General features: G+C 64.8%; 1 protein-coding gene across 1 annotated transcript; it reads right to left on the bottom strand.

Moving 5' to 3' along the window:
• Positions 1–1,573: 1,573 nt before the first annotated feature.
• Positions 1,574–8,928, bottom strand: FAAH2 (fatty acid amide hydrolase 2). The gene is made up of 11 exons (XM_075513190.1): positions 8,728–8,928; positions 8,284–8,366; positions 7,803–7,936; positions 7,252–7,461; positions 6,704–6,823; positions 6,009–6,144; positions 5,075–5,192; positions 4,201–4,320; positions 3,140–3,251; positions 2,263–2,457; positions 1,574–1,895 (listed from the first exon to the last, which is right to left on the bottom strand). Exons 1-11 carry the CDS (start codon positions 8,902–8,904, stop codon positions 1,720–1,722), a joined length of 1,581 nt encoding a protein of 526 aa, XP_075369305.1. The 5' UTR covers positions 8,905–8,928; the 3' UTR covers positions 1,574–1,719.
• Positions 8,929–13,947: the final 5,019 nt, after the last annotated feature.

The following is a 13,947-nucleotide window of genomic DNA, read 5'->3' as shown; positions in this document are numbered from 1 at the left end:
TCTTTCTTCCTTCCTTGTTGACAGCGTCTCCTCTAGCTGCCGGGCTGGCATCCCTCGGCTGGCCCGGCAGTGCCCTCTGCGAGCGAGCGGCGAGACACAGCCTGTCCCCAGCACCCCGCCGGCCCCCAGCCGTAGCGCCCGGTGCCCGCCTCCCCCCTTGCAGGGACCATTAGCGGCCTGGGGACAGAAGACAGCAGCACAGGGATCGGGCCAGGTCCAAGGGTGACGCGTCGCGGGGCAGACACAAGCCGGGACGTCCCCGCAAAGCCAACGCCGCGGGCAGGTTTCATCCTTGCCGACATCGGCGCCGCAGGCTGGGCACGCGGACCCCGCGCCCTGCCCTGCCCCGGAGACCCCAAGGAACCCGCGCGTGGCTCCGCATCGCCCTACGAGCCCCAAACCTTTGGCGGCCCATCAGGGAGGGAAAGCAGCAGGGCTTACGCTTTCCGAGAGCGTACCGCCGTGCAACCGCTACCACACTAACAGAGCCAGCGACCGCAGCACTGCCAGAGCTCGCCGGCAGCCTCCAGCTCTGCCAGGAGCCGGGCAGACACCCCCGGCCCAGGCATTTTAAAGCAAGAGCCCAGCAGCGCCCGAGTGCCACCCCCGAGGCAGGTGCCAGCACCTTCACCGCCGTCCCCGCGCCGCGCCCGCAGCCGGCAGCGTTCGGCAGCCTCGGCGCGTCCCACGGCGCGAGTGGAAACGGGGCCGGTGCCTGGGGGGACGGCGGCCCCGCAGCCGGCGGGGCAACGCGTCAGGGACAAGGACGCACAGCCGGCCGCAAACTGGACAGACTCTTTTAATACCACCCCCGCGGAGGACGCCTCGCGCGCGCGGCCCGCCCCGGAGCGGCCCGCTGCCCGCCTTCCGCTGCGCCCGCGTGCCGGGGCAGAGCGGCCGGGCGGGGGGCAGGGGACGCCAGCCGGGGGGGCAGGGGACGCCAGCCGGGCCGCGCGATCCCCCGGGCAGAAGGGGAAGACGACGCAGGCAGGAGGTGCCTCAGCACACGAGAGGAGCATTTAAAGAGTTCTGCCGGTGCCGGCAAGAACTCACGAGAGCAAAGGCTCCTTCTCCCTTGCCTGCCAGCTCCGCGCCGGGCAGAGCCCAGCACCATCCGCCCCACGAAGCACCGCCGGCGAGACGAGCGTACGGCTGCTCCAGCACCCTCACCCCTTCCCCCTTTTCGGGTAGAGGGTGGGGGATCCCTGTGGCAGCTCAGGGAGGACGCGGGGGCCGGCGAGCCTGCGGTGCAGGGGTGCCCCGCGGGCAGGGCCAGGCCAAGGAGGAGGGATGCACGCCGGGAGCCCCGAGGGGGGACGCGGGCGGTCATCCCTGAGCAGCCTGGCAGCACCTCCTCTCCCAGCCTTCCCCCAGCATCTCCAAAGCAGCAAGCGTTACAGGGAGACGGCCATCTCCACGCCCAGAAGACAGGGGCCCGCCGCAGGCGGGACGTGGCAGCCTGCTGCCGGCCCGCGGCACCGGGGCTCCCGAGGGGCCGCAGGGAGGGCAGGTCGCTCCCCTGGCAGGGGCTGCAGGGAGGAGACGAGGCCCGTGGCGACAGCCCAGCCTCCCCAGGGGCCGGAGGCAGCGCCGGCTGCTCCCGGGAGGGTGCGGAGGGAGCGGGTAGTGCCACGACGGGGTCGGGCACCGGCGCCCGCCGCTGCCTCGGTGGGCACCACCGTCTCCGTCCCCGCCTCCCCTCAGTGCCAGGAGCGCAGGCTAAACTTTCCCAGGTAAAACCCATCCTCCGAAGGCCTTCTCCAGATACCGGGCTACCGCCAGCGTCAGGTGGTCGTTGTAGGAGGCTGCCACCAGCTGGATGCCCAGCGGCAGGCCCTCGCTGCTCAGGCCCAGCGGGCACTGCGTCACCGGCAAGCCCAGGACGTTGAAGATAGCTGGAAGAGAGAAGGGTGCACCGGAGCGAGCACAGCGACCGGGATAAATCGCTGCCTGCTCTCCCACCCCAGGCAGGCAGCCGCTGCCGTGCGCGGCGCCGGGCTCCGGGGAGCTGCTCCTTGCCAGAGCGGTGCAGGCACGGCAGGCGGCGCGGAGACATGACGACAAGAGGACACCGCTGTCCAGAAGCTCCCAGTGCCCATATCACGTGTGCAAATTGTACCCACGAGCGATGACACGCTTATGCGGCACTTGCTGTGATCTGCCTTGGGACATTCGTGCCGCAGGCACCATCCCGCCGTTACGGCAAACCCAGACAGCATTGCAACCCCCGCGTACCCCAGCGGAGGAGTCGGAGCCGCTCACCTGTGTAGGCGAAGTTGAAGGGCATGCATATGGGAGAGTGGTGCCTGGGAGCTATGGTGGGGTGGGAGGGGTAGAGCAGCACCCCGTCCGGCCCCAGCAGGGCCTCCATCTCCTCCTGCAGGCTCTTCCCCATGCTCACCAGCTTGGCCTTCCCACCGGGGTTGAGTTTCATCACCTTCTCCGTCAGCCCCAGGGCTGCAGGGCAAGGGCACAAACAAGGAACAGAGAGCGAGCGAGAGCACCGTGGGTTAAGCAGGCTAGAAAGCACAGGGCCTGGCCGCAGGCAGCACCCCCAGCTCCTAGGGGGGCCCCCCACGTGCCCCCCGCTGCCGGCACGCCGGCTCCCAGAGCGGATCGCCCCCCGTACGCGGCACGGCTCCGCGTCTCCCCAGCTTTGCCAAGGGAAAGGCCTTCAGCCTGCCCGTCGCTTCAAGGAGTTTCTCCAGCCACTGGGATTGAGCAGAGCAGGCGGAGCGACCTCAGCCCTCGTTAGACAGCAGCACGACAGCACTAATTAGGGTTCCCTGGTATCTGCTGCTAAGAAACGAGATCGGCGCAGACCCCTGACCGGCCGCCTCTAAGCCTCAGCAGTTCTGGCAGGGCTCACAGCAGGAGCAAACCCTGCCCGCAGCTCCGTACTCCTCCCTTCTCCTTCTCCCAGGATATCCAGTCCCAGTTACCAAAGATCCAGCCAGCTCCCCCTCGAGCATGCATTTGACTTGAAGACACCGAGCATCGTTACAAAACAAAAGTCTGAAGCTGCTCGGCGCAAACCCCGGCGTCCCTTTGCGGGGCACTGGAAGGGCACTGTTTTCATTTAACAACTCTCCTGCCCCACCACCGCCTCCGCACGCCCCGGGGCTCCTCCGGGCCTTACCGATAGCTGGGAGGGTGTGAGAAGACATCCCCACGAGCCACTTCATCAGCTCCCACAGCGGCCACACCGGCTTCCCGTGATCCCCCAGCAGGTCCGTGAATAGCTGCGCCTCCTGTAACACACACGCTCCCCCCGTCAGCGCCGTCAGCTAGCGCGCGGCGGGGAAGAACAGGCTGACAAACGACAGCGAAACCTCCAGCTGTCCCATTATCCCGACGCAAGCTGTTCCCGTTTTCAGACAAGCGACGCCCGTCAGGAGCGTTACGCAGCTCTCGCGCTAACCCAGAGCGGCAGCAGAGACACCGAGGAGGGGACCTCGCTCTGCGGAGGGAGAGCCCCCCAAAGCAGCACCTTTCGGTACCCCTCCTCTGACACGATGCAGGGGATGATGCTCCGGATAACGTCTCCTGGAGGCACCTACTGTTACAGGGCTGTTACCTGGCCGTGGGATGGGGAAAAAGGAGGCGGAGGGGGCCAGGCGTGCCCTCCTGAGCAAGGTGGGGTTGGTTTATTTTTCACCGCTGCCTGCGTGGCAGAACGCACGAGGTGTAATACTCCCGAGAGTTTGTTTTTGCTTACAAAATACTTCCACGCACGCACGGAGCATGGCGCGGCGGCTACAATTCAAGGAAAAAATAAACACACGCGGGCCTGCTGCTGAAAAGTGCTAATCCACTGCCTTAGCCTGGGCATCCTAACAGGCATTAATGCCAGCCTGCGGCGCCAGGAGCCACAGCACAGGGGCAAGAGCGAGGCGGGACACCACCCGCTCGGCTGACTTCCAACTCGCACAGAAAAGGTCAACACGCTGAAACGGCCTCTCCCTCCCTAAACCACGTTGCTCCTCTGCTGGGAGCCACATCATCGTCTCAGGGGAAAGCAAGGGAGAAGGCGCCGTGTAGCTCTGGAAAAGAGACGGGAGGAGGACTGGGGGGACAAAGGGAGCAGAGAAAGCCCCTGGGCAGGTCTGGAAGCCTACAGCTCTCCGTGGCTGGTCCCAAACGGCCTATTCCTCCCCGTTGCTGCCGAATCTGTGCCTTCGCCAGCTCGGTCTGACACACCTGCCCATCGCTGTCCTCGGACGACATCATGGCTGACCAGATCTGGAAAGAATACTTCATCTTGTGGATTGCCACGCGCCGAACTTGGACCCCCAGCTCGCCTTCGAGGTGCTCCACCACCTAAGGGGGAGAGCGGGACGGGTTTGCTTCTGCGAGGATGTGACGCACTGCGGTCAGTCCATGGAAACCGGGGACAGGAGAGAGCCCGGCTTCTCTTTGCTGCGACACAGGGAATCCCGCAGCTCCTGCCCGCTCCCCTCCGCCCTGAGCAGCAGGGCCTGCTCCATCCAATAATAACCCTGGAGCTCCACAACCTCGGAGAGCCCTTGCAGCCCTCCACGCCACCCCAGCGATGCTCCAGAAGAGCACCACCAGCAGCACAGAAGACTTCATTGCAAAACAAAAAAGTTCCTTTGCATGAGTAAGCGCCAGGCAGCAACCCTGGGAAGCCCGCAAACACACAGCCACCCCCTCGCCGCCCGATGTGCCCCCGGGGAGGCCTCCGTAACACGGACGAGAGATGTTTGTTAAGCAAAATACAGCTATTGCAATGGAAATTGGGCCAAAAACTTTGGACACCCCGGTGCGCTCCAACACACAGGTGCTGCTGGCAAGGGCATCTGCAGCCACTCGCAAGATTTCCCCCTTGTTTCTTCTTTAACACAGAAGAAGAAAAGGATCTTTCCACTTTTTCCCCACTGGAAGCACAGGACCAGGACTCGAGGCTGCAGCCTGCAGCCCTGCATCCCGCCAGCCCCTGCAGGGGCCACGCACAGAGCGGCCCGCCCTGCCGCCGAGGGACTCCTCAGACTGGCCTCCCCAGGCTTTATCTCCAGGCTCACCCCAGTGAGAGCCAACCTCCGTTCCTTCCTACCTTCTTTTGGGCCTGCAAGATCTCCTTGTCCACAGGCGACACGAAAACGGACCCGCCGTCATGATCCATGCAGTGGAATTTTATTTCCTCCAGCGACACCTTTTCATTCAGCTTCAGCCTGGGAAAGGAACGGCGCTTTGCTCACAAATCCGTCCCTGGCTCCCGCCCGGCTGCCAGAGCCGCTCGCACGCTCGTTAGTGCGTCCTCGGGACGCCCTGCTCTACCCATCAGGGTGGGAAGGACACACGGACACCTGCTGCCCACAACCCGTCCAGCCGCTTGCCTGCCCCGTCAGTCCCAGCTAGTTCTGCACATTTGCTGCTGTTAGGAAAATCCTCATCTCTCGAGATGCCCCTTGTAGTTACAGACCCCGGCCACGGCTGAGGTTGGGATTGCACCGCAAGAGCCACGGAGAGACAGAAGCGGTAACGGAGAAAGCAACCGTGTGCAGGCTGCAGCGAGAAGCAGGACCGGCTCGGCCCGCCCCACCTCCGCTCTGCTCCTTACCGGTACGCGCACATAAAAGGCTGCTTGGTTGCACGGACCTCTGAAGAGGCCAAACGGGGCCACGGTGTGGGACGGAAAACTCGTTATTCAGCAACAGGAAAAAGCACACGTAAAACCCAAAAGAACGGGCAGCCCCAGGAGGGAAGGGCCGTGCTGGACGGTGCTGGCCGGAGCAGCTCACAGTCGGGCGTCCTGCGAGGAGGACGCGGCCGACCGCGGCTGCCCGTTCCCCAGAGCACGCGGCCGGTGGGAAGGACGGCCCCGGCTGCGAGGGTCCTGCCGAAGCCAAGGGCGGAGGAAGGAAACCGGTAACAAGCAATCCGGGTGGCGCAGACCTGTCTGGTACGCCAAGCAGGACCGACCCGCTGCGCTGGCCAGAAAGTAGCCGAGACCAATTCAGCAGCTTGAAGCAGTAAAAGCAACTTACTTGTTGACTCCAGGACCGGCCATGACCCTCAGCATAGGCTCCAGGTCCTCCGCGTAGCGGCACATGGGCCCCGTGCACAGGAAGCTGGTCCGCACCCCTCGAGCGTTTGGGAACTGGCCGTCGTTGGGCACCACCCCTGCGAGCACAGAGGGAGACGCTGGGTACCGCCCCGCGAGCATCCAGGCGCTGGGTACCGCCCCGCGAGCATCCGCGAGCACCCGCGAGCATCGCCTGCGGCCGGGGCGAGCCGCGCAGGAGGGCGGCCTCCGGTGCAGGGGGAAGCTGTCGCCCAGGGGCTGCACACATCGGCAGGGCTCGCGAGGTGACGGCAAGGTGCACAGGGTGGGGAAAGGAGGAAAGCACCCGGCCGGGCCACCGGCTGCCGGGGAAACGCTCCAGCGGCAGATCCCGACCTCGGGAAAACATGCCACGCCGAGGACGCAACACCAGGGGTAAAACACCTCCCACGCGCTTGGCGTTCTGCCACCAAGGCCAGGTCGCACTCGCGCGGTGGGCTTGTCCCGTGCAAGGCGTCGCCTGTCCCCTTGCAGCAACGCCACCAGAGGCAAGCACAGGAGCGTCCCAAACAGGTTCCTCCCGCACCCCGCGCTCTGCCTCCGGGCGCTTCTGCTGGGGAGGGGAGGGGAGGGAGAGGAGAGGGGAGAGGGGAGAGGAGATCCCCGCGCCCGCTTTACCTGTTGTGGGCTTATGGCCGAAGACTCCGTTGAAGAAGGCAGGCATCCGGATGCTGCCGCCGATGTCAGAGCCCACCCCTACGACCGAGCAGGCAGCTGCCAGGACGCCACCCTCCCCGCCTGCACGGGAGAAAATACAGCAAAAAATCCCACAGCCTTACGGCGCAAGTCACCCAGCAACGCAGGAGCGTCTCACGGCGGCCACCTCCCCTTGCACGCAGACGGGGTGGGAGCCGCCCCGGCTTTAGCGGTGGCCGGGGGACGGCTGGGGAGCGTGGGCCAAAGGGACTGTCCTGCCCAAGCGCCACACCAGCACCGCTGTTTGCACGTGGGCCAAGACGGAGGGAGCCCAAGCAGTGCCGGGCGTCACACCCAGGAGGTGCCGGCGGACCTCCAAACGGCCACTGCACGGCCCGGGAAAGAGGCCCGGGAGCTCTGCAGGAGCCCAGCCGCGAGTTAAAGCAGCGTGCAGAGGACCTGGGAACGCTCTCCTTGCTGCGTTTTAACCCGCTGCTCGTGCAGGACCGTGCTGAGGTGCCGGGGCTCACCTGAGCTGCCGCCCACAATTCTCTGCAGGTCATAGGGGTTGTTGGTCCGGCCGTAGACCCTGTTGCTGGACTCGTACCACATGCACAGCTCGCTGCAGTTGGTCACGCCCAGCGGGATGGCACCGGCCTGCTTCAGCCGGGACACCACCGTGGCATCTGAGGTGGCAATCACGTTGCGGCGGTTGACCAAGCCGGACGTGTTGGGCATCCCTGCGGTGCCGGGGTCGACAGACGGAGGGAGGTGTCAGGGCCAGCTCCCCCGAGATCGCCCTGGGGGCAGCAGGCCGCAAGGCCGGCGGCGGGGACCGCGCCTGCGAGAAGCGAGCCCCCAGCAAGGGCTGCTCCTCTGCGGCACCACAACCCCCGCAGCGGGCGGGTGCCGAAAGCGAACGCAGACAGACGAGCCCAGGCGGAGCGGGGCGCGGAGCGGGGAAAGGGAAGCCGCTTCCCTCCGAGCGCCCTGCCACAGCCACCCGCCGCCCTGGGAGCACGTGGCCGAGAGGGAGCGAGTCAGGGCCCGTGAAGCCGGGGAGCAGCGAGGGCAAACGCACCGTGCAGAGAAAAGGCCTCCTTGACGGTGATGGGAACCCCTAGCAAGGGGAACTTCTCCTCCAGGTAGTCGTCGGCGGGGCCCTCCGAAAGCAGCTTATCCACCTGCCGGGCTTCCTGCAGGGCCTCCTCAAACCTGCAACGGAGGAACCGGGGGGACGCTCTGGGGCTCCTCTGCGGCCTCGGGGGACGGGCGAGGAGCCGGTATCTCCGCAGGGCGGGCAGACGCCAAGCGCACGGCAGGAGCCGGTGGCGGAAGATGAGGCTTCCCCAGCTCGCCCTCACGGCCTTCGCAAGAGCCGCTCGCGGCCGCAGCCGGCCGAACCACCGCCGGCAGCGGCACGGGGCTGCGGCAGGGGCAGCCGGGCTGCGCGGGGCCCCGGTGCGAGGCAGCAGCCTGGCCGGGGGAGGCGGGGGGGCCGGAGGAAGGCTGCGGGGGGGCGAGCGGACCCTCCCCTCCCCTCCCCTCCCCTCCCGGCTCACCGGTCCTTAACGACGGCGTTGATGAGGGGATTGACCTCCCTGATCCTCTCCACGTACGCCTCGACCACCTCCACGCACGTCACCTGCACACCGACCCGAGGGGACGCGGCGGTCAGGCGCCGGCGGGGCGGAGGGGGGCCGGGCTGGGCGGCCGCCCGAGGGCCCGGGACGGGACGCGGGGCAGCCCCGCACCGGCGCGCCCTCCGCCCCCGAGACGTTCCGCGGGACGCCGCGGCCCCTGCCCCGCGGGGAGGCCTGCGAGCCCGGTCTCGCCCGGTCCCGTCCCGTCCCGTCCCGCCCCGCCCCGCCCCGCCCGGTCCCGGTCTTGCCCCGCCCCGGTCCTGGTCCCGGTCTCGCCCTGCCCGGTCCCGGTCGCGGCCCCGGTCCCGGTCCCGCCCCGCCCGGTCCCGGTCCCGGTCCCGTCCCGTCCCGGTCCCGCCGCACCTCCCGGGCGCGCAGCCGCGCCGCCAGCCGCCGGGCCGGCAGCAGCAGGAGCGGGCGGCGCGGGGGCGGGACGGCGCGCGGCGGCGCGGGGGCCACGAGCGCGAGCAGCGCCAGGCCGGCGCGCGACAGCAGCCGCAGCAGCAGCGCCAGGAGCCGCTCCGCGCGCGACAGCGCCATGGCCGCCCCGGGGCGGAGCTGCTGCCGCGGAAGTGACGCCGGCGCGGCGCGCCGCCCGCGTTGCTGTGGCAACCGCCCTGCCGCCGCCAGCACGGCCCGCCCCACGGCCTGCCCCACGGCCCGCTCCACGGCCTGCTCTACGGCCCGCCCCATGGCCTGCTCCACGGCCCGCCCCACGGCCCGCCCCATGGCCTGCTCCCACGGCCCGCCCCACGGCCTGCTCCCACGGCCCGCCCCACTGCCTGCCCCATGGCCTGCTCCATAGCCTGCTCCCACGGCCCGCACCACGGCCTGCCCCACAGCCTGCCCCACGGCCTGCTCCCATGGCCCACTCCATGGCCTGCCCCACGGCCCGCTCCCATGGCCTGCCCCACGGCCTGCTCCACGGCCTGCTCCCACAGCCTGCCCCACAGCCTGCCCCCGCAGCCTGCTCCCATGGCCTGCCCCACGGCCTGCCCCCATGGCCTGCCCCCACGGCCTGCCCCACAGCCTGCCAGGGCTGCTGCGGGGCCTCCCCCCACACCCGACCCCCCTGTGGGCTGGGGGCACAGGGCTGCCCGCGGCGGCGGCGGGGGGACAGGCGGCCTCGCTACGCCTGGCGAGGCATACCTTCGGCCCCGCTCGCGGAACTAGGGCCGACTCCGTGCCCGCGCAGGCCGCCCCGCCGCGGGTGCGAACGCGGCTGCGCTGCGGTGTTGCAGCCCGCGGAGGTTTCTCCTCCCGCGGCGGGGGCACAGGCAGCGGGTCAGGGTAACCGCGGCAGCCGAGCCGCTCGTTACAAACAGCCCGGAGAGCAAAGGCCGCGCCTCGAGGGCAGCGTGGCCGACTCCGTGGACGGGCCTTCGCCGAGGAGCTGCCTGGGGCGAGGCAGGAAGGAGCCTGAAGGGCCGGGCCTGAGCCGCGACATCGCTGAGCGCATCCGCGACGCCTCCGGGCTGCTTGCGGGAGCGCCCGGTGCTGCGGGCGAGGAGGAGATGCTTCCCTTTCCTGCAGAGGCTGCGTGCCCACGGCCACACGCCTGTCCTCAGGGTCTAGCGGGTGCCTCCAGCCTACGGACCTTAACGCTGATCAGCGTAACGTTGCCCTCCGCTTGTATGGTTCCCTTTTAAACGCTGAGCTTCATGCTCGGGCTTTTCCCCTCATAAAAGACAACCATTAACATGCTCGTTTTCAAACAAGCACTGAGATTTTTTCAGTCGCTCGATTACAGGCACTGTAAGAGCACTGGATAATCCTCAACCCCCAAGAAGAAAGTTACGAGGATTGGTAACGCTGGGAAAAAAACCCCACGTGTTTTACAGCAAGTGTTTCAGCAGTGTCTGAGGTGGCCTTATTACGTCTCTTTCCGTCCACATAGTTGGCAATTAAATAATCAGTGAAATTATCAGGGAGATGAGGGGATACGTTTCTTGTGAAAACCTTTATGACTGCAAAGTCAACAACCCGGCGTTTATAAAAATAATCTGCAGCGTACACACCTTGGGAGGATATTGGGTTGAGCTCCGTCCCGTAAAAACCTAAGCTGAACATAAAAGGAAAGTCATCTTGATAATACTTCTTTTTTTACAAACTCTTTTATCAAAGACACCTTTCTTTTCCTGCCTGATGCAAATGGAGGGGAGGAGAGGAGGAAAGGGAGAGCTGGTTTCCCTGCTTGGAGCTAGTGTCCTTTGCCTAGCAGAGCACGGAGCGCGTCTCCCTCCACCGGCGGGTTTGCTCACCGATACCTGAGGGGCTCGGAAAGGCCCCTCCAGCCGTAGAAGGTGGGGGAGTCCCGTACTCCCACAAGGACAAGGGAAACGTTTCTCCCCTGCCGATTTTAACCTCCCGGTTTCTCCTCTTTCCTTGGCAGCTCTGCCCTGACCGCGCACACCAGCCGCCTCGGGGACAGGTTGCAAGCGCTGCTGGGCTCGGTGCTTCCTCTGGCAGGCCGGCGTGCGTGGCTGACAGCGCAAAGGCAGGTTAAAAGCTGCTTTTTCCAGTTCCCTGATGTTGCCGAAGCACCTGTGGCCTTACCGGGGTCCTTACGTAGCCTTTGCCTTTTTCCCCGCAATACCTAAGCACCTGCGCACCCCCAGATCACAACAGGTAGGGGTTGGAGAGGTTTGCGCGCCTGCCCGAACCTTTCCTCGCACCCACGTCTCTGTGCAATCGCAGCTTAACAGAGCCCCGAAGTCACCTGCTTAGAAGAAACGGTAAGTCAGGACTTGTTAAAACCTGGCTTGTGAAATCTTCTGGCAGCGCTGGCAGTCGCAGCTTCACTTTGGACCTAGGGATGACGAGGCTTCCTCAGAGCTCAGGAGCGGCCCGGGCAAGCCAGCTGTCCCACGGGTTTCTTCCAGAGCTAGAGCGGTAAAACGCGTGCTCTGAAAGGAGGCAGGGCGAGAATGTCCCTCCGAAATGTAATCGCAGCACTGCTCTTGTCATTTTTTTCCTCAGTTCTCGGTGGATTTGCCACTTTTTCCCCCCTCAAGTCCTGCCCGAAGGTTGGCAGAGAGGGGCAGCAGCAAAACCACCTCTGTCCTGGGTCTCTGCTTACTTGGCTGCTCGGGAGCTTCAGCAGAGATCTTCCCCAAGCAGCCCTGCTTTGGCGTCTTGTTTGCTGTGGAAAGCGTCTCCCTTAATCTTGGTCTTTCACCTTTCGAGAACGGAGCTTTGGAACCCGCGCCAGATCAGCTGCCACGTACTTGGCGTGAGCTCCCCGCATCCCCGCCGCTCACGCTGTTTGCCGGCCTGCCCCAGCTAGCAGCCCGTGCTGTTCTCATTAGGTCAAGCTGGTGAGTCGAGCCAAAAGAACAGCTACCAGAGTTCACGGTAGCCCAGTGGAGCTTCATTTCCCTGAAAAATGGAAAAAAAAAGGGATAGAAGGTGCTCTAGAAATGAAGCACTAAGATCCGGAAGCCTAAGGTCAGAATGATTAAGACTGCTTTTCAATTCCCAGAACCAACCACACAAGCAAACACCACGCCATACGCACACTAAGGAGCCACTTAATTCCAATCTGATTAAAAATCAAGCAGCCAAGAGCAAGGAGGTTGGAAATACGCAACGAAGCTCACGCATCCAAACCTGTCCCCCCGCCTTATCCTAAGGCACACCAGCTGGTTAGAAGAAAAACATGACTCAGGGTCTTGCGCTCCTGGGATTTATGCCTGTCGTTATCCCCAGTCGTTTCATTATTACCGAAGGCTTAAAAAACCACGAGAGATTAGCACGAACGTACGGAAAGTTGGAGCGGTTCTGCTCGCTGTATGGTTGCATGCGTAACCACGAATCGGCCAGGAAACCGTGGAAGGGGCTCAGCAGCAGAGCTGGAGGCTGGTGGGAAGCGGAGAGGCGTACGCTGATCAACAGCACCGTGTTCGGGTCGCCTTCCCCGAGCTCGCCAAAGCTGTTCTGGATCTTTTCCCCAGTGCAGAAAAAATACCTTTCAGGAAATTAAAAGAAGAAAAAGAGCCTGACGGCGCAATTCTTCCCTTTGCAAAATGAGTCATTTAAAACTTACCCTTAAAACAAAGCTTCAGAAGAAAACTGGGTTTTGTGTAGACCAGTGCTGGGGTGGGGGAAGAGGAAAGGGACACTTAAAGGTGCTCAGATGCTTAATTCCCAGCCGATCCCGGGAAAAACCCCAAGTTTAAAGGTGGTTCCTCCGAGCCTGCTCTTAACCGGCCGCACCGCTGAGGGATGCTGTACGCCGCGTTTCCGTGAGCTGTCTGCGCGCGAGCTTGCCGGGAGCCAGGCCGGTGTTAGGTGGCTGCTGAGTACCCGTGCTGTAACGCCCGGGGTCTGGAGAGAAAGGCCCCCGGCATTGCCGCGCCCTGCTCTCAAGCAGCAATCGCAGGTCCTGGCATGGCGCAGGGAGGCAGGCGGGGGTCCCGGGCGCACGCAGAACGGCGCCGGGAGGCTCCTTGGATGCACAGAGGGGGGCACTCGGAGGCCCCGGGGGCACTTAACCAGTTTCTGCAGCCTCCAGCGAAAGCAGGATCGGTCCGGCTGCTCCTGCCCCTGCCGGGCATCCTTCTCCTCCGGCTGGGCTGGCACGTCCAGGGCTGCGCTGGCCGGGACAGAGGGTCCAGGGAAGGGGCTGGATTCTCCTTCTTCTTGCAAAACAATGCCTAAAGTGAAGCAGCAGACTCTGACGGGCGCACGTGAGGCATTTATCGTTCTGTGTGACGGGAGCACTCAGTTCCTTCAATGACGCTGACTTCCCCTGGGGAGCGGGGGTGAAGGCGCTCTGCTCTGCTCCTTTTGGGAATCTCAGGGCCCCGGTGCCTGGGGGCAAGACCTTGCCGAGCCCGGGGTGGCGAAGGAGGCTCCGGAGGGAGCAGGAGAGGGTTGGGATGGCACTGGGACCGTCCCTGCTGGCTAGGTTGGATTTGTAACCCCCTCCTGAGGTGCAGGGCAGGCGCACCCCGCACCTTCAGAGCAGTGAAATATCCTTCCTGGAGCTGTGGCCGCATTTGGGGAAAACAACTGAAAAACCCTGTTTAGAAGCCCTGCGGGCAGAAATGTCGCCTGGAGCCTCCCTGGGCAGATCCCCCTGGCCGGGGCCGGTAGTGAGGTGAGGGCAGGAGACGTGGACCGGAGGAGGGAGGCAGCTGCCTGCCCTCTGCAGAGGGCGCGGAGAAGAGTTCGTGAAGTGTATCCAGGTGCTTTGAAAGCAAACGCGTGCGAGCAGTATTTTTGACAAAGTGCAGCTAAGTGCAGAGGGAAGCCAAGTTGTTTTCTCCGCTTGCATTGCAGCCTGTCGTGGGGACAGAGTTGCTGGCAGTGTTTGGAGAAAGGCTCCCTGCATTTGGGGTGCTCTGCACCCTTGCTGGGGGCTTCCCAGCCACGCTCTCCTGTGATTAGCAACTTGTGCGTGAGGAGCAGGGGCCACCGTGTCCCCAGAGGGGTTACCGGGGATGAAGCCTCTGGAGGGGTCAGTCCCGACCCGTTTCTTGTGCCTGAACTCAAATCCCTCCGTTGAGCAGCTGCTGGGGGAGACTGGGACTCCCAGTTGGAGCAGTGGAGAGCACGGGTACTTGAAGAAGTCTAGCAGGC

Source organism: Mycteria americana, chromosome 10 (genome assembly GCF_035582795.1).
Source record: "Mycteria americana isolate JAX WOST 10 ecotype Jacksonville Zoo and Gardens chromosome 10, USCA_MyAme_1.0, whole genome shotgun sequence".
Classification (NCBI taxonomy): domain Eukaryota; kingdom Metazoa; phylum Chordata; class Aves; order Ciconiiformes; family Ciconiidae; genus Mycteria; species Mycteria americana.
This window is presented reverse-complemented; position numbering and strand designations above follow the sequence as displayed.

Bases quoted from the DNA above. Each gene is read 5' to 3' on its own strand.
- FAAH2 (XM_075513190.1), bottom strand. From the start codon at position 8,904: ATGGCGCTGTCGCGCGCGGAGCGGCTCCTGGCGCTGCTGCTGCGGCTG. The intron at 4,321-5,074 runs GTAGGAAGGAAC...TCTCCCCCTTAG, and splicing joins TCTTGCAGGCCCAAAAGAAG to GTGGTGGAGCACCTCGAAGG. The intron at 1,896-2,262 runs GTGAGCGGCTCC...TCTCTCTTCCAG, and splicing joins CTTCAACTTCGCCTACACAG to CTATCTTCAACGTCCTGGGC.